The sequence below is a fragment of the Strix aluco genome, chromosome 19 (genome assembly GCF_031877795.1).
Source record: "Strix aluco isolate bStrAlu1 chromosome 19, bStrAlu1.hap1, whole genome shotgun sequence".
NCBI lineage: Eukaryota > Metazoa > Chordata > Aves > Strigiformes > Strigidae > Strix > Strix aluco.
In genome coordinates, this window is record NC_133949.1 from 8,274,652 (window position 1) to 8,297,460 (window position 22,809).

Here is a 22,809-nt window from a genome sequence, read left to right on the forward strand (position 1 = left end):
GGTCAGGAACAGGAGAAACTTAAGCCCAGCTTGGTTTTTATCTGAGCTTGCCAGTAACATGTGATGAGATTGTTTCCTTTATAGCCAGGTCATAGCAGTAAAGAGTAATCTGGTCACAGCCAACTGAATTAGCTGGTAAACTTGATCCTGATGAGAGTCAAAGCACATTCAGGGAGGTGTGTATTTGTGAATAAGAAGGGAATAATGTAGTTATGTAGACTGGACAGTTCCGGAACAGATACCCCAGAGAGCCTGGCAGCCTTTGAATCTGGATTTCTTGGCACGTAGAGGGCAACTTCTGCTTCTGGCCTCAGTGGAGTATATAAATAACTAACCCCTCCTAACGATGGGCTCCAGCACACAACGTATGGATTGCTGTTCTGGCAAAGCAAGTGGGATGCTGTACTATTTACACAGAGAAAAGGGCACAGTTCACTTTCATTGAGTCAGAACAGCAACTTTTTCCCAGTGAAAGTCAGTGACCTTCTGATTTTATTGAAATTCCTCTCCAGAATTTCAGGGAAATTGATAGCTCCAGTGAAAAATGTTATGAGGAAACTTGGGGAAATCTATCTAGCTATCAAAACACTCCTACTGTTTTCTGTGCCCTAAATGTTGATCTCTGCTAAGTATAACATACAGTGTGTTATCCTTATGGAAACAAAAAGATAATTCAGTGCAGTTGTTTACACAGCACAAAGCTTTAGGGCAAATCACATGCATCAGAAATGCCAACCTTATTGAGAGACTTCTGCAATGTTTACTGGGAGTGGAGAGGGTCAATTCATGCCCCAAACACATGCAACAGGTGCTGATGAAACAATTCTGCATATAAAGTTTTTTTTTTTTTTTTTTTTTTGCCTTTTCCCCCTCCCTCCCAGAAAGACTTTGCTTGCTTCTGTCTTGGCAAGTTAAGTCTTGGTGATTTGAGCTTTTGTGTTGTACTGTGTGGCATGTGCTTTCATCGGAAGTACTAAAACCACACTAAATCTCCATTTTACTTAGCTCTACAGCAGCATAAATGGCTTTGTTCAGAGTCTAACTTGTAGGATTGTTTCTGCTGAAAGCGCAGCATTTCATGCTGGTAGGAGCATGGTGTGCTATAATGCCATGGATATCAGGAGCTGTAGCCATGTCCCTCACTCCAGTGAACACATCAGCCACAAGGCCCTGTGTGTGGTAGGTGTTGTCGGCTGTAGGTCTATTCTTAACAGGGCACAGCAGCAAGTCAGTTTTGTGTATGGAGCTGGACTGTCCTCCCATTGAAAGAAGTGATTAGGCAAGAATGTAGTCGCTTTCATCTTCAAGTTGCACACTCCTGATTAAACAGGCTACTTGCTGAGTCCTGATCAGTTCAGCCCAGTGGTTTCTGACATTTAGTTTGTGATCACTTGGTCAGTGAAATGAAGCCTACTAACAACCAGTTGGCTTTTCTCTTGCAAAACCACTAGAAGGTCCTCCAGGGACCCCCAGGACTCTGAGAAGCTTGGAGAAAAGCCAGGAGTTTGGACTAGGAAGGAACCAAGCATTGCTTTTGGGGATGGCTCTAAGTTGTGGTGTGAGTCTTTCTAAGCATTCACAGTGGGTGAATGGGTGGAGGGATCCCTTACATACCCCTTGAGTGGTGGGTTTAGGAAACAGTACTGTGCAAATCCAAAAGGTGAGAAGTGGGGAAGAAAGCAGCTTGCTGTCTGTCAGTGTATTCCCGTCCATGAAATGATTGCTCTAAGCTAACTCAGTCATGGTAGCTAGGAATTAAGCATTGATATGAGTATATGGCTCTTCTGGAACTTACAGTAGTTTAGCTTGAGTATTTGTTACCTTACACTTCTCCACCCTCTGCAGTCCCTTTTCTCTCTCACTGTAGGATTACAGGCTGTACAGACATCCAGAATCTCCAGGGGATGAACTGTGCATCCAAATAAGGCTTCTGGTGAGGGGCACAGCAGGTTCGGAAAGCTGTGGGGGGGGGATATGCAGAATATGGCTTCCTCCCTTCTGCCTATAGAAGCAAAATGCAGTTCAAGCTCCCTGTGTAAGTCCAGCTGCCCTCTGAGGTCCTCTCAGCCTGCTCCATGCATGCCCTGGGAAGTTAGGTTTTCTCATCTCCCCCAGTGTCCAGGTGCCTGCAGCCAGGCATCACAGCTCTTGCTGAGCCAGCAGAGAACAGGCAACTCTCTCCCAGCATCTGCTCAGAAGTAGTTTTCAGAGTATCTCCAAATGGAAGCAAACTACTGAGTTTGTTGCTCTAGTTAGTCTGAAAGGTCCACAGTAACATCCTGGACCTATACAGTAAATATGATTGGATATCTGCTGGCATCAACACTTGTATTCCCTCTGGAACAACATGTTGTCAGCTGTGGCCAAGACATGAGATCTTGGTCTGTAGCCCTGGGTTGAAACTGTCTAAATCAGCAGCTTGCAGGCCATGGTCTGCAGATCCTCAGTTGTCCATGAAAGTCATTCAAGAATTAAATAGGGCGTGAGAGAAGGGTGTCTCTTTGGAAACGGATGGTGAAAATGGACCAAGTGAGACTTGCCTCTCTAAGCAAAGCAGTGGAAGACCAATTCCACGAGACACTGCAGGGCATCATGCTAAATATGCTGGTGATGAGCATGCATGAGTTCTAACAGACCCAGCCCTAAAGGAGCTGCTATTTGGATCATTTTGTTTGTTTCCTTGGGATGTTCTTTTTTGAATAAGCAGCAATATATTCTCTGCCATCCTGGATGCATGCCAGTAAAAGTCCTAAACCTTTCTTGCTAGCATCTGTATATAATATAAAGGGTCATTTATAATCTCTGTAAGCCGTGATGGGGCCTTTCGTCACATTGTCTGAAGCCTGCTTGCATTCTGAAGACTGCTTTTGCTGACTTTTGGCTTGCAGAGACAAATCTTGGGGTGGTTTTGTCTGTCTTCTTTCTGTTGTAGTCACTGTGCTATTATATCTATAGTGAGTTCCAGGCTATATATTCTAATGCATTTTATGATCAGCTATGTTTGTGTCTTTCTGTCTCACCTGCTTCTATGCCACAGTAAAAACCAAGCACATAAAAGTTGCATTTGTAGGAAAATTATGCTATTTATGGGAAACAAAGTGTGTGATGTTTTGCAAATGGGAATGTACATTTCACACCTTTGTAACCAAACTCTTCTTTCTGTTGGTAAACAGAAGTTAGAGAAATCTGTGTTCATGTTAGATTATCTGAGTATCTTTGGGGCCTGACCACTTCATTTGCCCTCATGATCCATGCTTTAGTGGTTCTGCTTTAGAGAAGACTGAGAATGCTGAGGTGACAAGTATTGTGGTACTTTGTCACTGCACTCTCCGTGCTCCTGCTGAGGACGGTGGAAGACTGTCCCTAGACTTGAGTGAAGGATCTGTTATTTTGCCATGGACTATCAGTCCTGCTCAGCCTGGCAAGCCCAGGTGATGGCTTCAGGCAAGGAAAGCAATGAATAGAGAATCTCGGGGAAGCTTCTCACTTCCTGTAATGATTGTTTCCTTTTATAACAGGTCCCTGAACAGGTCGTCTGAAGAAATGAACCTGGGAAAGCGGTGGTTTTCTCCCCTCACCAATGTGCAGGCTCCTGTCCTGTGCACTGTAGTGTGGGAGCAGCCTTTATGTGAAACTGCTGCCTAAGGCTCTGTCTGATTGCAACAAGGCCTGTCCAGCACATTTCACTTCCAAGAAAGGCTTTTCCAAGGCAGAAATGACAACTTTACTGCCAAATTCTTTGGAGCTGCAAGGGGATACATGTACCTGAACAGCCTATTCTGAGGACCAGGTAGAGCAAAGGTGTGAGAGACCCACTCAGACAACAGCAGTTTTGGACTTGTTTGGAAAGAAAATCTGTGTGCATGCTGGTAGCACCCACTGAATGAAAGCCCTGGCAAAACCAGCTTTGTAGGTAGCTTAAAGCAGTCAACTTTTCTTGCCATTTTTGACATAGGCAGCCTGCACAGTGCCACCTATTTAGCTCCAGATCCACAAATGTAGTGCTAGGCTCCCAAGCTGGCTGAAAATAATCCTTGAAGGAATAAACTGATGTTGAATCTGGGTCTATGCAATGGAAAGTTAGAGAGTAACAATTAGTTTCTAAATTCTCCTTAAGAGTTGTGATTTGGAGCTGCCATTATACATTAACCAGAGCAGACAGGCTGCCAGATTCCCTCTGGCAATTGTGGAGTCTGCCTCCAAGGCCTGCCTTTCTCTTTGCATTGTGCTGGGGCGTGCAGTGGTGTTTGTCTTTGTTCACCTTCCCACATCGTTTGCCTCCAGGAATATGAAGCTCTAGTTTCACCATCGGATATGGAGGGATTTGCTCAGAGTGGAGTTGAAGTTTTTTTTAATCTGACACAGAAGTGCTTTGTGTATACCTGAGAAGGTGGGACAGGTGGTCTCAGAAGCCCACCAAAATCAGTATTAGAGTGAAATAATTGGTGTAAGATAATCTAGTTCCATACCATGGAAATGGTACTTCTTCCCAGATGACTCTGTGATGGGACAAGGCCGGAGTGACACAAATACAAGCCACGTAACAGTTAAAACAGAGCATGTGTAAATAAATGTTTCATTTATTTGGATTTCATTGACAAGCCAGAAAAATGGCCTTAACATGAGAAGAGGCACCCGAGTCCTTGATAATTATGCTCTGTTTTAAAATATTCAGTAACTTTATTCTGAATTTGTTAGTATTTCATGTCCCTTCATGCTCTGTTACATGTTGCTAGTGTGCGTACTACTGCTTTATTCCTCTCCTGTGGTGGGACCAATTCCTTTCCTCATTGCATGTTAATGGGAGGTTTTGTTTTCCATAACTTTAGGACATACGCTTCTGCCATTATCCTGTCAGGTTCTGTATATGTGCAGTTTGTTTTGCCTAACATGAAATGCTTTTGCTCTGAGGCTTGTGCCGAAGTGCTGTCCTTCTGAAGGCTGTAAGTACTGTGCTAAGAACATGCTCAAGAGAGAGCTGTGGTTTCCCTGACCTCTCTCATACTTGCCCTTTCTCCTGGCTGCTTTTCCTTCCATGCTCAGCTGGCTGCTCCCATGGCATGAGGAGATCTTACCCAGCAATACCTGTCTGAACTAACCCCATGACTAAGGCTTGGAGAGACGAAATGGCTGACTGCACCATGTGTGCATGTGAAATGAAACAGAAAACTTAACTTTGAATTATCACATTTCCAGGCTTTAGCTCCTGTCCTTGTTTCTTCTGGTTTTGCTCCCTAAACTTTGTGCAGAAGTTGTGCTGGGCATGTTAAAGGGTCTGCTGTCATCATGTGAGCTGAAGCTTCTTTAATCTTATCTTTCCCCCATTTTGCCCTTTGGTTCTATGAGTAGATGTTAGTAGAGACATTTGGGTACTAGAGTGTCTGATCCCTATTCTACACCATATAAATCTGAGAGAAGTGGTTCTCTTAAGACCTCCCTGCCAGTCTGGTGTCACCTGAGATGTGACTGTAGTCCACGTTTCCTGATGAGTTGCAAGTCGGTTTACAGTGAGCAGGAGGAAAGCTGCGTGGCTCTGCCTTGACACTGCTGACGGGCTCGATGGCACTGGGTAGAAAGCCACCCTCTCTCTGGGTGCCCCAGCTTACCCATCTGGCTGTAGCCAAAGGTTCGGTGAGCAGCCTGCTGGCCCCAGCTTGCCCATTGTGGTCTGCAGCGCTCGGCTCAGCCGCTGGCATATGTACCTCCTATTCATGGAAATGAGAGTTATCCAGAGAGCAGGGAGCCTCCTGTGGAGATAGGAGGGGAATCCAAAAAGAAAACAAAATGCAACAAATGCTGTAAATGGCAAATACTGAAAAATTAAACTATCATGGGGAAGGTGGGTTGAGGAAGGAGGAGGGGATGTACAGGTGCCTGTTTCCACTGTGCCAGCAGTTTAATTTTTGGTAGGCAAGGTTGGGGAGCCACTGTGATACCTGGAGAAGAAGGGATCAACTGTACTGGGGGCTCTTTAAGATGGATGAGAAGCCAGGACTCTTCTGCATGTGCAGGGAATGCTAACAAAAGCACTTTGTGTGGTTTGGAGTGCAAGCTGGTGTCTTCACTTTCCATTAGTGACCCCAGTTCTGATCCCCAATCAGTAGGAAAGCGGCTCTCAAACCTGTTAACTATGCTGAGGTACAAAAGCAAAAATGTGAACCAGGATTTGGCAAATATGAATGATGCTTGCAAGGAGAAAATCCTTTTTTCCCCCCTGAAGCATGACACTGGAACCTGAAAGCACATTTTTCAGAGAAGGTGGAAAAGGGTCTATGGGTCCCAGTCCCCAGGGCTGACACTGCAGTTCCTGCCTTGTCATACACCTTACAGTGAGGAGGTCTCTCTCACTCTTATTTACTTATGAGAAAGCATAAGACAGTAGTCCTCCCTCCCCTACATTTTCTCTTGCCCATTTTTAGACCATAACCTCACCAGGACAGCAATATGACTTGTTCAGCAACCAGCTTGTTTGAACGCTGCTGACAATGAGCTCCACCACACCAAAAAGAAGAATTTTCCAACTCGGATGTTGTTCAGAATGGTAGGAGGCTGGGGAAAGATACCATAATGAGCAGGATGGAATTAAGACCAGTACAATGGGAACTGACTATCAGGAGATTTGGAACACTTTTTTTTCTTTTTTTTTTTTTTTTAAAGTCCTATTGTTTATGATAACTAACAGAACTAAATTATGTACTATAAAACTCTAGCCTCTGAGGACCAAGCAAGAGGCGTTACTGGATCTCTTGTGGTTCAGGTTGGCAGAAGCAGGGAATCTTTCTGCAGCTATTGGGAGGAGAGGGTGGGGTGAGAAATGAAGACTGCAAGTTAGGCTAGCTATGGCTGGCAGAAGAAACAACCCCACCCCCCGACACTTGGTCTGTTTTTAATGCAGTCTGATATATGTTGGTTCAGCTTGCTGTCTTACTGGGGCTAACAGTGTTCTTTCTCTCTGCAGGCACTGGTGTCACTATACGGTTACACGGACAGTTTCCTGCCAAGTGCAGAATGGGTCAGAAACAGTGATCCAGCGAGTTTATCAGAGCTGCCGGTGGCCAGGACCTTGTGCCAACTTAGTGAGGTAAAAATCTTTATGTCTCATGTTGCCGAATTTTCCTGCACTTCTCATTAAATTGATTAGCTTTTAAGTACTGCATAGAGGGTTGAGATGAATGGGTCAGATGTGATATCCTGCTTCATGGTGGTGTAACTGAAGAATGCCACTGGTGTTAGCTGCAGAATAATTACACATGAAGGTAAATACAGTATTAGGGACAACCTATGTGAAACAGTCTGGCTTATGTTGTAATGCCCATTTGTACTTCTCCACACAGGAGGCTGCTGCTAGTCAGGCTTGAAGCGATATAAATGTGAAGTCCAACAGGGTGCAGTGTGACTGAACAGGCTTAGCAGGGATGCTGGACCAGTGGCATTATGTGGCTTGCTGGTATCGCGTCCTCATACTTGGGTCTTTAAGGGTAATATTGATCAGAAACACTGGAAAGCTTTGATTGAATTCCTTGCAGCTGGTGATGGATGAAGGTAATGTGCCCTGTACCTTTCAGAGTGGAATTTCCTTACAGCACCTCTTAATCCTGCATCTCAATATCCTTTAGAGACACGCATGAAAGCACAGTGTCCCCTCTCCCCAGATGAGAAACAAAAGCATAGAGACAGTGACCTGTCAAAAACTTGCCCTGAGCCTGATTTGTCTTTCAATCACTTACAGTCTTGTGACTCACCTACATTTAAGAAAAAAAAACCCATGTGAAATAGCTCTGCCCAGCTACCACCTTTCAGTACGCAAAATGTCTTCGTATTGTTGAGCTTTGCCTTCTCTGAAAGACATTCTCAGAGCAGAATAGTGTTACCCACCCATCTGGGAATTGGTGAAAAAAAGCCATTGTGCTGTAAATTTACACCTAGCTTCTATAACAATTTCCCATGTAGACAAGCCCATAATTTAGCTCACAAAGCTTAGTCATTTTATTGTTACCAATTCACCCACAGGGCACTGACTGAGGTCCTGTTGTAGTTGATAACCTAGCCAGAATGTGGTTGTACTACCCACTTAAATGCCCGGAGATCCACCTTCCCAATCTGCAGCTTTTGACTCTTCATCTGGAATTCACATTTTCCATGTGGCAGTTACCACAGTTGGTTCTCCAGTTTCTACTTGGCCAGTGGTCAGTCTAAGCTTTTTCACTTGTAATATATCTGCTTTGGTGTCTCTTTGGTCTTGTTTTATGCAAGGCTGTGGTTGAAACACTTAATATTTTACACGGTCATGGCCAAACTTCTGTTGAAGCTTTCTAATTTCCCAGACTTTTTACACACATAATTGTCATTAGAAACTTGTGAGCTTTCACCTTGTCTCCTAAACTTGCCAAAAATCTTGCTTATTTTTCCTTGTTAACATAACTGTAGTTTCATAAGTACCAAACAATTGATCATGTTACTAGTAAAAATCCTTTTTGTGGGCTCCTGCAGTTACTCATATACATTGTTTCTTACATTGTTAACCCAGAGACTTTAGGAGTAGTGTGTGCTGTTGTGACATTGTTATTCATGGAACGTTTTCAGTTTCAAATGTAGTTTGGTTCATTTGTCTGACGAGTCCAATTGTTTGGAGACAATGCAGAATGGCAGCAGACTTCTCAATTTTTCTTTCTATGTGAAAATATCATGGAAAGAAGCTGGGGTTATTGATATTTAAGATCTCAGCTGGTGAAAGCTCAGCTGACACACGCTGCATTTCTAGAAGACAATCACCATGAAGAAACCTACCAGAAGAGATGGGAGAACACTAATGCTCTGTTTCCTTTGCAAGTGGGAGGAAACACAAGCCAAGAGAATGGCACCCTTCCAAGAAAATGACTATACTGTCTGTCCTCTAATCATGCATTTTATGACATTCTTGCATGAAGTAGAGAAAGACCCCGGTCTTCTCTTTCCCAAGGACCTCCAGAAAGCTGTGGACAAATGCTGGAGCCCTCCAAAGCTATCAACAAAGCTATCCAAAGTTATCAACAAAGGTAAAGCAGGAGCAGCATGTGCTGGTTCCTGATAATTTCCTGTACTGCCACTGTATGAAAGGGAGAGCCCCAAGAACAAGTAGCAGTGAAGTCGAAGCCACTGAGGTCCTGAGAGTTGAGTGGGTTGTCGGATAAGTTATCCCCATCCCAGACATCTTTTATAAGTGGTTGCTTGTTTTCGGTGGTGCTGTTATCATTCTGATAACAGAATGAAAAAAAGCTACTGAAAATGATGGATCTTGTGACATGTAACTACTGTGGGCAACATTTGGTAACCCTGAGTCATGTTGTATAGTTGAGGTCTTATTTCCTGGGCCTAGGTGGCAGACTATCAACGTTATGTTGCCAGCACCTAGAGATGTGTGAATAACTGGCTTTCTCTTGTCTCAGAGTCAAGCTGAGGTTTTAAATTTTTTTTTTTTTTAACAACATGTTTTCTCCTCTTTCACCAAAATGAATATTGTCTCTTTAGAAAACACCAATCTCTCTCCTAATTCAGGTGAATCACATCTCCTGTTTTCAGATGAAAACTCCCAAGGATAGCAATGAGAAAAACAGTCCCCAAAGTCACAGGGCGATTGGGTCACTCTTCTATTCAGCTAGTGCAGTTCCTTGCAAGTTATACTTGCTTTCTTATTTTTCTGCTGAGAAACTGGCTTTGAAGGGGCTTGTAAGCTTACACCAGCCACCGTGGTGCACAACTTCCTTTGACAGGTCTCTGAAAATTCCTGTGAAAGATGAACAGAGCAGAAAACTCGACTCATGTGCCCTACTTTTCTTTCTTCTTCCCTGCCCAACCCTTCCCCTAACTAGTGGTTTGAAAGTGATTCTGTACCTACTTTTTCAAAACAAAAAAACCCCAACCCAGATCCCAAAATCTATCTTAGCATGTCTGAAAGGTTTGGGTGACATTGCTGTTTGCCTGTGAGCTGTCCTGGTTTTCTTGGGAATCTGTCTTTTTTTCTTGTGATGAGCACCCTGTCTGTGGTGCAGGGCCAAGACAACCACTCTGTGTTTAGGGTAAATGTTACCTCTTTTGTCTTTCAAACTAACTTCTCCCAGAAAGAGAATGATGGATGTGTCATGGCAGAACTTGAGCCATGGGATTGCCGCTTTGCCACCATGGCTATGGCTAACAGCAAAGGACCCCTCTACCCATGTTTCACCTAATCCTGCTACACTGCAGGACTGAAGTCCAGAAATGCTGCAAGTCCTGATACCTTGTGAGGTCAAGACATTAATCTCTCAGGAGACATCCTAAGTCAGGATATCTTTAGTAGTTACCTTAAACAGGGAAAAGGCATGTGACTAGTATCAAATCTGATAGTGTCCTGTCCCAAGACTTCGCAAAACACAGGAGAGGGCTTACACTAGCTTCATGGAAGGGGAAGCAAAGAATCCTTTGTGTCACTAAATGCCTTCTCTCGGTCACCAGTCCTTGAGTGTGTTCCTGTAATATGAAGGAGCTTCTCTTTCATCTACAGTCCTTAATGATTGCCTGCTTGACTGTATCTGCCCTACATGACAGGTTCAGCACGAATGCTCCACAGGGCCAATAAATACTTCATTCCTGTTAAACAACGTTGTTTGTTTCCTCCTTACCTTGTCTATACCAGCACCTCTGTGTTTTCAGTTTTTCTGGAATTCTAGCTTCTGGTGACGTTGGGCTTACTCCAGGTCTGGTAGTGGCTAGAAATGTTCATTCTCTCTATATCCCTGTGGTTGTTCAGGTACTATAAATATATCTGCTTTCCTTTTGCCAAAAAGACAAACTTAAAGATCTTGTGGCCTTCTGTTCTTCTCTAGCGAGATTTTTGGTGCCTGAGCTTGAAGGGGGGGCACAGCCACATTCATATGGTGTTATGCTTGACTGTAAGCAATGCATAATGTCAGTAAGCCATTGGCATTATTTTGGCTTTATAGTATTTCTCCCAGCTGCAACTTGAAACAAACTGTTTTCATCTCCGTCTTTCCAGGGAGTCAACCATATCTGGGAGACCTTTCATTCTGCCAGCACCCATTATCGGGCTGCTCACTAGCAAAAGGGATGCCAGCCAAAAAAAAGGCATCTCTCAACCTTATGGTGACAGCTGAGAGGGGCTCTCTGTTAGAGAGACTCTGCTTACAAGCAGATATCAGTGTGGCCAGACAAGGATTTAATCCATTTCCTGTCTCCCATTCATTTGTGTTACGTTTCTTTCCCTTATTGCACAAACTGCAGCTCAGGGTCAAGCCTTTGACAGAGGAGTATCCGTGAGATCCCCAGCCTAGCAGCTTCAGTTGTGTGATGTCCTTGCTGTCTGCTCACTTGCTCTTGGGAAGCTGGCAGCTGTACCTCTTTTTCAGGCATGTCGTCATCTTGGCTGGGATAGGATGAGCTGATCTGTTCTTGCCCTCCACCCCAGACTCTTTATTTAGCTTGGGTGCCGAGTTGCTTTGGAGCAGTCTTGGCTGGAGACTTTCCCTCAGCAGATCTATTCTTGAACTCTCTCCATTTGTGTAGTGAAGACTTCAGCTTCCGCGCGTGCTATAGGATATGCCTTTGCTTTGTCACGCTACGAAGTGAATGGGCGACTTTCCAGCACTCTGGCTGAAGCTCCCAGTGTACTTATAAAAATTGCATGCCATTTATCTGTCTGAAGGAAGGGATAAAGTCTCTAGCTTGTTGTTTCAGTGGCAACCTAAACTCTGGGTGTCTGCTGCCTGGATGGTCGCACCTAGCTCCCAGTAAACCCAGGCATCTGAACAATAACCCTTCTCCTGAGCAATCATTTTGCTGCAGCAGCTCCAGGCTAATGCAGAATCCTATCATGACTAGGATACTATGCTCCTCAAGGCTCATGAAGAAGGGTGGTCTCATAGGCCAGGCAAGGATTTGAGACCTGCATTCAGTTCTGGAGCTTTTCTGACTTCCTGTGCCTTCAGTCAAGCAATGACACCTCATCTGTAAGATGAGAGCAGTATTTCTTTTGTCTTACTGTGTTTTATGACTTTGAGAATAGGGCAACTTCTTGCTATACTGTAATTGGTCAAAATCAGCCTAATTTTGGTTAGAGTATTTGTGTATGACTGTTGTGGTCAGTAAAACAGTATCTCAGTAGGTAAATGAAAATGATGAACAGCCTGGCAGATCATGCACTGTTACAGCCTTCAGAAGACAAACATTTTCTGCTTCAAACTGTTGTTGCTGTGAAAATCCCTATCTCATCTCTGGAAGCATCCTGCTTCAGATTGTGGCAGGATATTCTGACTCCTATTTGTTTCATCCTAGAAAAATGAATGTTCCCATAAAGGTTGTGAGAGTGTTTATCGTGCTATTTTTTGCTGTACGCAGTGGTCACACAGCTGTTTAACTCTAGCCTTTGAGCATCCTATCTCTGCAGCACTTTCTGGCTTCAGAGAATCTGAAGGTTCCCCTGAAAATCCATAGCTGGCTTGTACAAGGACGGGCTTACCCAGTCTCTGTGCTTTAGCAAGGGCCATTGAAATGCCAAACATGAACTTACTCATCTGTCAGCTTCAAACATCACTCAAAGGCAGGAGAGATGGAAGTGAGAGGGAGCATTCTTGCAACACAGGGAATCTGGATTGTAATGCCCCTTCCAACTACTAGTTGTTACATGTTTTTTTTTCCTTTCAGTATTCTAGCTGCTTTGGCTTATCACAAAGGCTATGTGCTTTTGATGACATTTTTAATGTAAGCAGGCTACACATCTTGCATGGATCATTCTTGCTGTTTGGTGTTTTTGAATGTTAGGTTTTCTTTTTTGTTTTCATTTAAACTGAATACATTTCTGCTCCCGCAGGGATTTTACAAGCTAGTTTGCAGAATAACAAAGAAGGAATTCTGCAGGCTCATCCATTTTGGTCTTCTCTGCTTTTGAAGACTCTATTGCTACAGGGTCAGTAGGAGAAATTTGGGATCTGTCGCCCAAGAGATTGGCCTGTAGCTGATGTTTCTCCTCAGTTTCAGAAGTAGTAACGCCACAGGGAAATCCTTCTCTCTTTCTTTCCAGTCAATTGAATAATAAATCCCAGAGCTTATTCCAGTGCATTAGGACTGCTATTTGAAGTCCTGTTACACACGAACTCTTTTATGTGTTTAATTCCCTTATTGCTCTCCAAGATGTAGAGTCATATGCTTGGAAAAAGATGCCTGCTCTTCCATGCACACAGGGTGAACAGTGCTCCTGTGAAAAGGATAGATAGAGGCTCTGGGTGTGTAAGGGATTAGAGCTGTAGCACAAAGGTGAGTTCTGAGGTCTGGGAACAATGCGGCTGTGCGCTGCTGATTGGGCACAGGTGGAGGGCCATCTGCTTAGGAGGTTGTGCACAGGCACAGGTGTCCTCAGGCTGCTAAACTGGGGCCTTTTGATCTTGTCCAGACACGCTGTCTGGGCACTCTTCCTCCTTGCTGGTAGGGAAGTGCAGTGCTGCTCTGCAATAGCACTGAGATCTAATTGTTAATAAAGACAGGAGCTGATGATTACTCTGGTGGCATAGAAACACCTGTCTCTGTGTCCTTTTGTCTTTTTTCTTGGGACTGAGAGACCGTGAAGATTGCTCTGTACAACTTGGGATAGGAGGTGTGTAAGATTCTTTTGGGTTTTAGACTCTTGGTAAGTTGTGCAAACCAGACGTGCACAGAGTTAGAGTTCTTTTCCTCCCCTTTTGCAAAGGCAGAAGACACGTATAATGGCCTTCAACACTCTGGAGCTGCAGGTTTTGTTTTTTGTCCAGTGTCTGCAGGAGCATATTTGAAACTCCCCTGGTTACATTCTTCCCTGGGGAACTACTGCCTTTGTGCTCGGGAAGCTGAAAGAGCTGGGGCTGCAGGAAAAAAAAGAGCACAGGTCTGATTCACAGAGTGATGGACTCTGCCATGCTTGTGAGTGCAAACATGATAGCAAAGGTACTCCTTGTCCCTGCATCAGCTGTGGCACTGGTTTGAGGTCAAGTTATCTTGTCTGTATTCCATAGAGAAGCTACCTGGTGTAATCAGTGTCTGGTAGGCTTTGAGAGGATAGTTATGATGGTGTGTCTGGAGTGGGGATGGTGGTGTTGGGAACCAATTATGTTCTTGATAGGTACTCTGAGAAATGGACTCTCTGGATACTCTCGTAGGATCTTCTTTTCTATGTTAATACTTGCCCAGTTCTTTCCAACCTCCCTCCCTTCCAAGGCAACCAAATACTTCAAGATTAGGTTACTTACCTGACATGTTTGAAATCTGATTTCAGAACACCCTGATTTTCTATGGGGAATTTTAGATTTTTGGCATGTCTGTAAATCAGGCCACGGGTACTAAAAATTAGAGGAACTGCCACGACCTTTGTTCTGATCTTCCTTTAATGCAGAGGTAGCACTTGTTATAATGAAGATGGATTGTCCTTGTTCAAAAGACAATATGTCAGTTCTATATACAGGGTTGCCATGAGAGTAGTAGGTAGAAGAAAGCTTGGAGTCCTTGTTTTCCAGATTATTTGCCAGTCAAAAAGGCAAGTTCATTCCTCTTGTTATCCTGAAACCCACCAGTAAGTGGTGAAACTTTCAACTTGGAACTTGAATAAAAATGAGTAGAAGCCTCTGAGGGTTGCTGAGGTCTCCTCAGGCACAAACTGCAATGGCTGAATGAATCACACTAACAAAACCATCTCTTGTGATGTGGAAATGAGTTTCATGCCCTCCCTCTCATGTGGTCTTCATGTACAAACAGCTTTGTTTGTAAGTGTCAAAGGGCAAAGGAAATCTATAAAGGGGGGAATGTAGTTCCTGTGTGTGACAGGCTGTTCTGCTTGGGTCATGGCAGAGATCACGCCCATCTCTTTGACCTGATTTTTGAGACTCTGATCCAAGAATGTGACACTCTTTCCCTTTCTTGTCACGTCTGGCTGTTATGTTCAGTGACACTTCCTTGAGAGCAAGGGGAACATATCCGTGTGTGCTGAGGCGTGAGACTTGTTGGCTGCCGTCCCTCAATGTGTTCTGACCTCTTCAGTATTTCTAGCTTCATACCCCCAAATCAGTTAATCAGTCATGTCGTGCTCCCTCCCCAAATTACCACTTCCTGGGCAGTCACTTAGAGACACAAGCAAGAGACTCTGTTTCCCAAACAGTGATTGCATGCAGATGAGCTCCTGTAGCTTGTCTGACACTGATCAGGCAGTCTTCAAGGGCAGCCAGGTGTTTGATCTGATCTAGTAACAGCAGTGGCTGCTAGTTGAGTTTTCTGGGTTCTTCCCTCAGTGTTGCCCCACTCCCTGGGACCTTGCTGTGAGCCTCAGCAAACATGTTGGTAAACGACACTTATCTCTTGCAGTAGGGTGGCAGGTCCTGGTAGTTTGCTTCTCTGAAGTACTTGGAAGCCTTCTGCTGAGCACATCCTTTGGCTGTCTGGGAAGCAAGAGGCTCAGGTTGTGGCTCATCCTAACCTCTTCTCTTACTGTGGTTTTCAGTTTTCTATGCTGGTGTTTGTGGCTTGGGTGACATCCAAGGGAAAGGCTTCCCTATTCTGCTACCAATCCTTTTTTCTGCTTGTTGTGTTTTCCACACATTTTCATTCTGAGGCTTCTGATCTTTAACAGGTATTTTCTTTTCCTCTCCTTTTCCCATGTTTTTTCCTTTCCTTCAGTTGCAACACTTCAGGTATCAGACAGTGGTGATGCTTTGCTAAAAGAGTTCCCTTTGCTCCCCTCCTGGGATAGCAGTCAGAAGTCTGCATGATGTGATGATATATGAAACAACATGTGCCATGTCACATGATTGAGGAAAAATGATGCTATGAAGAACAAAGCAACTTTAGAGCAAATCAGAGCTGGCGAGCTGGGGCCACTTTGCATGCCTGACTGCACGATGCTGAACAGAGCTGCAAATGTCAGGACTCTTCCAGGAAATTCAGGGTGGGTGGTAGACTGTGACAGCTGAGCTCCATGTTTGTCATGCCCCGAGAAGTCCTTGCTCGTTTGAGGATTAAACTATAGCTACTTCCCCGACACAGAACTGCTGCCAAGATTCCAGTCTGGCTCAAGCCACTCTCCACACTTCATAATGAAGTTTGAGAGAGCTTTAACATCTTGGTGTTGGCAGAAACATGGTTTTAAAATCACGGTGTGGTTGGATACTAGCTGGCTCCGGACATTGGTAACAGGGCTGGAGGCTTTCATCTCAAGGTCAAATCCAGCTGTGGTGTTAGTGACAAAGTCATGAACTTCTGACTGATGGTTCAGGACTTACGTGTGGAAAGATGTCTCGAGTCCAACGCCAGGACTGGGAGTCGGGAGAGTTGGGTTCTGTTCCTGAACTTTGCCAGAGCTGTTCTGAGAGACCCTCAGCAAGACACTTAAAGTCTTCATGCCTTAGGTCTCTCTGTGAAAAAGCACTGAATCTCTACCTATGTCAATGTGGTGCCAAGTCCTCACACTCACTCCTGATTGCAAACTCCTGAATACCATTGGATGCAGAAGCGCAAAGAACTAGGTGGGACGAGCTGGCTCTGTCCAGCCTGTATTAGACAAGTGCCTGGATCACGGTTGTCGGTATTAGCAGTAACTGGTGTGCTTTTTGGCAACTCAGAGGGTGAGGATGTAATGTTCTCGGGAGACAGCATTGCTCTCCCATTGCTGGGCGATGCCGTTCCAAGTGCAGGCAGTCCCGTGCTCAGGAGGAAGCTCGTGCAGCCCTCCTCTCTGGTGGCTACAGGAGAAGTTGGTTTCTGTGTTTGGCAGCAACAGCTTACTGAGAAATTAGTGTCTCAAAGACTGCGCTAACCATGGCTGAGCTGCTGCCTTCTTTCCAAGACCTACGTGGGCAGCCTCTCCTGGCAAGCCTTTGCTACTGCTCCTCAGAGTAACCGTCCCAGTGTCACTGCAGTGCCGTCCTGGATGTACACCTGTGCCTGCTACCCCTTGGAGGGGTTTTGGATGAGATTCATGCAATTTCTAGCTCCCTTTTGGCCTTGGGCCAGGCCGAGGCCAGGGCAGTGCTGCAGGCTGAGCAGGCTGGGGCAGCGCTCCGTCTCCTGGCGGCTCTCGGCACTGCCAGAGGAGATTCTTCCCCAGGAGACCCGGGTGCTTGGGGCTTGTGTCTGCCTGGCCTTGAGAAAGAAGCATAAAGCTGCAGCCTGCAACGCTGTAATCCCAAAGCTTCAGCCTCTCCCCATGCGTGCCAAATTCCTTTGGCTGTTAAATAAGGGTAGGAATTTCGAGGGGAGCTTGTAGAGTACGACTTCTGTGTTTGCTTTTAGCTTCATGAATAGCAGCAGTGACTTGTCTGGCTGTGTACTGGGAAAGCTCTGATTTGCCAGCTTTGAAAGACTGCTGTTTTGAAAGCAAAGCTGGCAGTTATGCAACTGTCTGTTTTGTGTTGACTTCAGAATCACTGGTGCCTTGCACAGGTCTGCTTGTGTCTGCAGGTAGCCCTCTAGTTTCCAGTGGGGCATGGCAGTGCTCGTGCTTTAATTGGGACCCTGGGGGTGCTCTGTGCTATACACAGAGCTAACAAATGTGTCCGGCAGCACCTCTGCTGTGGTGAGGAAGAGTGTAACCCTATTTCAGATGGGGGAAAAATGAGGTACAGGTCAGCTAGCTGGGAAAAAGGCTCCATGGAGAGCACTGATGTAGTGTTGTGTCATGATGACCTTTGTCATGCTGATGTGTCAACACGCCCCAGATCTGAGTGGTGGGGGTGGGAGAAGGGAAGACACCTGAGAGATTTATGCAATTTTTGTGAGAGTAATGTTTTGGAAACTCTGATAGTACTGAGTGAGGAAAGATTAATGCCAGCCTTTGTTCAATGTCAGAGAAATCCACATAGAGACAGAGCAAGGGAAACAAAAGTCATCATCTCTGCTACTTGCAACGATTGGTAGCGATGAGACCTCCGCAAAGCATACTGGTCATGTTTGGGGGAGGGGTGTGGGGAAGAGCCAGAAGTGTATGAAGACTTAAGGAGAAAAATAAGGGTTATTGAATCAGATCCATGCTGTGGTAAACCCTTGCTCTGTTATTTTGTGTGTCTCCTTTTTCTGCAGCTGGGGGTGGCTGGGTGGTCTGGGGATATATCCAGGCAGGAAGATGTGCTACAAATTAGTAGCAACACCACGCTTGAGTAGGTAAGTGCATTCTACTGACTTGTTGTTTGTGTTAGTTACAGGACTCTCATCAGGCCCACGTACAAAATGTCCTACCGAACTGTGACCACGCTGGAGTGGAGGTGCTGTCCTGGCTTCACGGGGAGCAACTGTGAAGAGGGTAAGTTATCCAGCAATGCATTTGTCCTTACAGAGCAGCAAGGGGATGTGTGGATGGACTGGCTGGGTTGAGTTTTGTTCCTTAATTTGCTCTATGTGTCTCAAACACAGGAACAAATCACCTATTCTCTTCACTCCCCATCGTTACCTGAATGTTCACACACAAGGTCCAAAAGGTGGTCTTGGAAAACAGACCATACTGAATGCCTGCAAAGAAACCTGAACAGGGAGGGGAAAGAAATGAAGAAATGGGTACTCAGGGATGACCTGTTTATCGATGTGCTCATGCTTGGTGTCCCCATTGCACAGTCCTTCAGAAAATGTGCTTTCTCCATGTCAGCGTGTATCTTCTCCATATCCCACTGTCATCACCATCAGTTGCTGTAGCTGATGAAAGCCAGTCCCTGGATGGTTGATTGTAGAAATTTTATGCCTGTAAGGTCTGGACACCAATAATAGTCTGTGTTCCCAGAGAGTTTTGAATTAAATTAGGCACCTTCTGTTCCCCTTCCCGCCCTCCCCCTGACTTATAGGTGCAACATTCAGGTTGCACAGTGCATGTGAAAACACAATTCTGGGTTTGGCATCTGATCCTTCACACCGAGGAAAACACAGGGCTCTTCCCAGAGCTGGAAGAATGGAAAGTTTTTTCCTTTCTCATAACGGTGGACAAAAAGGGCGTGTTTTCTTCTTTAACTGTTGCTTCTCAGTCCTGCTTCTCCATCGAGTTTCAGGTTTAGATGCCAAGGCATCTGCTGAATCTGGCATCAGTGTTCATGGCTACGAATTGGAAAGAAACTAAGCCTTGAGTTTTCTGTTCATTTGCATGAGGTCAACACAGCCTGTCTCTGCTGGCTGGTGAAGGGTCACTGAAGGTGTCCAACTTCTCTAAGGCTTTGCTGTTTGTAGCTGCACCTCATGTTCCCTGTGCTACGGTATCTCGGTGCTAATCACACAATTCAGGCAAATGTCTATCTAGGAAGTTTTCTCGTTGCAGTCACAAAGAATGATGGTTGCAGACAGCAGCTCGCTTCAGGCTGCTGAGGAAACAATAGCTTCCCAGAAGCTCAAGAAAAATCTTAAAAAGTGGCAAAGCTACCCTAAATCGCAGCGTGCAGGAGAGACCTTTGCATTTTAGCATGCTGCTAAAAGAAGTGAGCCTGGGAAAGAGAAGCTGCTGTGTGCAGCTTGGATTTTTACCTGTCGCTGCAGGGGAGAGGGATGATAAGGATTGTGGCAGACCCGTTATTTCCAAAGTAGCTGCAGTTCAGACTGGCCACGGATCTGACCGGGGACCCGAGAAGCCCGTGTGTGCAGCCCCTTCGTGCCTGTAGGTTTGGACAGGTGTGAGTAATTACAGCTTAGTGGTGCTGCTGGTGTAAAGGAGAGAATCCAGCTCCCTCCCGCGGTGCCAGATCTGTCTCAGCAGAGTTCAGTGGAAATAAAAAGCCAACATAAGCTTGTTTGAGAAAGTCAGCAGCGATCTCGCAGGAGCAGGTCTGTGGAACGAGGTGACAATTTTATGCAGTCAGTTTTCAAGGTGGAACTGTTCTTTTGGGCTTGGATACGGCCTGTGGAGTGTGAGCTGAAAGCCAGTAGCAAGCCCTCACTTTCATGTGTGAGATTCTTTTTACCTTTTTTTTCCTCCCTAAAACATCTGGTGCTACCGACAGTCCCATATTCTTGAAAGAAGGAGGAAAATTTTAAAAAAGACCCCTTTCTAGTGCAGCAGGGTTGTGCCAATTAATTTCTAGCAGCAGTATTGACACTAGTGCTGTGCACAGCACCTCAAGCTGTCCAGAGGCATCAGTTTCAAACCTGAGGTATTTACTTGCTTCTTACGTTAATTTTAATGTTAGTGTCACTTGGAATTGTAAGTAAAAGAGGCTGAAAGGAGTTTTTTAGGGCTTTTTGGCCATCTGATATAAAGCCTTTTGTACTCTCTCCTACCACAAATGCAGTTCCTCTGAGGGGGTAGGATGCTTACATCTGTGTGAGTCCTTCCTGGAAACAGCAGACAAAAGAAAACAGAAAACTAAACTGAAACAAAACAAAAACAGTGCAGTTATGAAGCCACCGCGAATTAGCAGGGTAGAACCTCAAATGCTTTAATCTTTTTTTGGTATTAGTTAGATTTCTCCTCAGTATTTCATTTCACTTTTATGTGCAGCTGGTGCTTTTGAAGTTGATGTGAGATAGGCATGATTGAAGGCAGATTAGACCTGCACTATTTTTAACGTGCCTTCTTGCTGTGTTGCAAATGCTTTAATTCTCTGACAGTCACTATTGTTCTCCATGTGTCAGCAGAATGGCAACCACAGTGGCTAAGAGCTTCCACTTCAGGATGTCTCCTGTTTCCAGAGACTGAAGTAAAAAGTTTTCTTTCCCAATGGGCCCTGAATAGTAGGTTGCATTTTCATGTGTAGGACAGACCAAGCCAGGAGGTAATGGGTTGATCAAGCACACAGAGCAGTTTTGGGAATTGTGTGTGCATGGACATGGCTGTGGGGTCCCTCCTTTGGACTGATGGTGGTTTTTGCATCTTGAGGCTTGAGAGATCCTATCAATTGATTCCTTCGTTAATCCCCAGTGAGCAGGGTTGATACTTGCTCCTTTTTTTTTGCTGTTCTGGAGCAGTGTCTTTGGGGGAGCCACTGTAGCCTATATGGAGGATGGATTATTTTTATTAGCTGTCCTTTTATGAGGCCTTCCTTGCCCTTTTAAAATTTATTCTTTTAGCATTTTATGAGGAAAGATAGGATGGTGGGAGGGTGAACCAAGGAAACTAAGTCAAAGAACTTGCAATCATTCAAAGGCTGCAGTGCAGCTATTTCCGACATGCATATTTGTTATCTCCCAAATGGTAGGTCAGCTTTTCTTTTGCAAAGGAAATAGTCCAGCCTGGATGCCTAGCCCCGAAGTATGACAGACTGCTGATGAGACTGGCTTGCTGTAACACACCTTCAATGAGAAAACTCCCCTTCCACAGTGACATGCTGCACTCTGATAGAGCAAACTGTTAAATGCAATTCAAGTATTACAGACTGTCTTGATCCTTAGCTAATAAGTTTGGCTTGAGAAAGTAACCACTTAACTGTCACCAGCTGGCAGGCACTTACATTAATGCTGAAGGCTGCACATTGTTTAGATTTAAATTATCATGGGAATTTAACTCTTGCACTGAGGCTGATAAAGAGCAGCATGGTCTGGAGGAAGCCCACCTCTAGAAGTGGGTGGAGGTTTTGCTACTCAGTGGGCTATTAATTTACTGAGGTAGGGATGGCTACTTCCAATCTGTTTCCTTTTTTTAAGTTGACACTGCTTGGGGCTCTCTCTACTTCCCTTCATTGCTTTCCCCTCATCCAAAGGTACGTCAACATTTGAAAGGTCTCTAATTTCTTTACTGTTTTTGTAGAACTGTGACCAGCTAGTTGAGTAGATAGTTAAAAATCACCAGTTGTACCAGGGCTTCCCAGAGGGTTTCTTGCAACTTTCTTGGATGGAGAAAGAGACTTGATGCAAACAAGTCTGGTGAATTTAACTGTCAGTAGATGCTAATTTTTATTTTCCAGTTTCAGGTTTTTTTTGTTTTGTTTAAACTGGAGCCCAAGCCTAGGACAGGAAATTAATCCACTGAGCCACCCAGTCTGCTGACTGCTGATATAAAGAACATATGGACGAGGGCAGTGCAGAGGTGAAGTGGTTTAGCTATTGCAATCATGCATCAAGCTGATTGATTTGAATCCAAGATGATGCTGACATTTCAACTCAGCCTTTTTTCTATATGGCTGAAAGTTCAAAGGCAAGTGCAATCTCTTGGGAGAGGAAGAGTGTCCCTAGCAAGTTCAGGGGCTCAGCACTGCCATAGAGCTCTCCAGCTATTTCACTTTACAAATCTAACAGATTTCTTTCTTTCTTGTTTGTTTGTATTGCTTGAATTTGGGACAGTAGCCAGTATGCTATTTACCCCAGAAGCAGATTGATGGCAGACAGCTTAGCTGTTTGGGCAAGAAGCAGCTCCAAGAGTAGCCTCAGCACCTCTAAAGTGATGCCATTGTGATTCCAAGCTTACTTTTTTTCTTTCCATAAGAATACAAGCAGGATAGGAAATTTGAGCAGCCTTGTTCAAGTAATTGTTTAATATGAGACACCCCCCCAATTCAGTTCTTTGAATATTTTTATCTACTTTTAATAACTATTGTTTGCATCTTGTTATTCTGATATTTTTCAAACCTCTTAGATTCCCATGTGTTTACAATTTTCAAGGCAGCATAAGAAAATGAGGACTTTCCTCTTGGTACGATACAGTGCAAAAACCCTCTTCTTTTTTACTGCTGGTTCACAGAGTTTCCTGGTCTCAGGAGGAGAGATGCAGAACAACACTGCCAGGAAAATCTTGAACTAGCAAATGCAATTATGATAGAAACTTTGAAGCCATGAGAACAGACATCAAAACTTAGAGACCTGAAAGTTTGAAAGCCCATTAAAATGGTCTAGAAGAAAGGGTATTCTAAGTGGCGTTGATGG

The 22,809-nt window shown here is 44.7% G+C and overlaps 1 protein-coding gene across 9 annotated transcripts in view; it reads left to right on the forward strand.

Moving 5' to 3' along the window:
• Positions 1-22,809, forward strand: part of COL26A1 (collagen type XXVI alpha 1 chain) — a 193,570-nt gene that overhangs the window by 33,696 nt on the left and 137,065 nt on the right. For 6 of the 9 annotated variants that reach the window (XM_074845325.1, XM_074845316.1, XM_074845319.1 and 3 more), the window contains 2 exons: positions 6,959-7,081; positions 18,180-18,283. In XM_074845325.1, coding sequence (XP_074701426.1) covers positions 6,959-7,081; positions 18,180-18,283 — 227 coding nt within the window. The remainder of the gene's footprint in view (positions 1-6,958; positions 7,082-18,179; positions 18,284-22,809) is intronic. The other 3 variants (XM_074845317.1, XM_074845322.1, XM_074845324.1) reach the window with 1 other exon arrangement.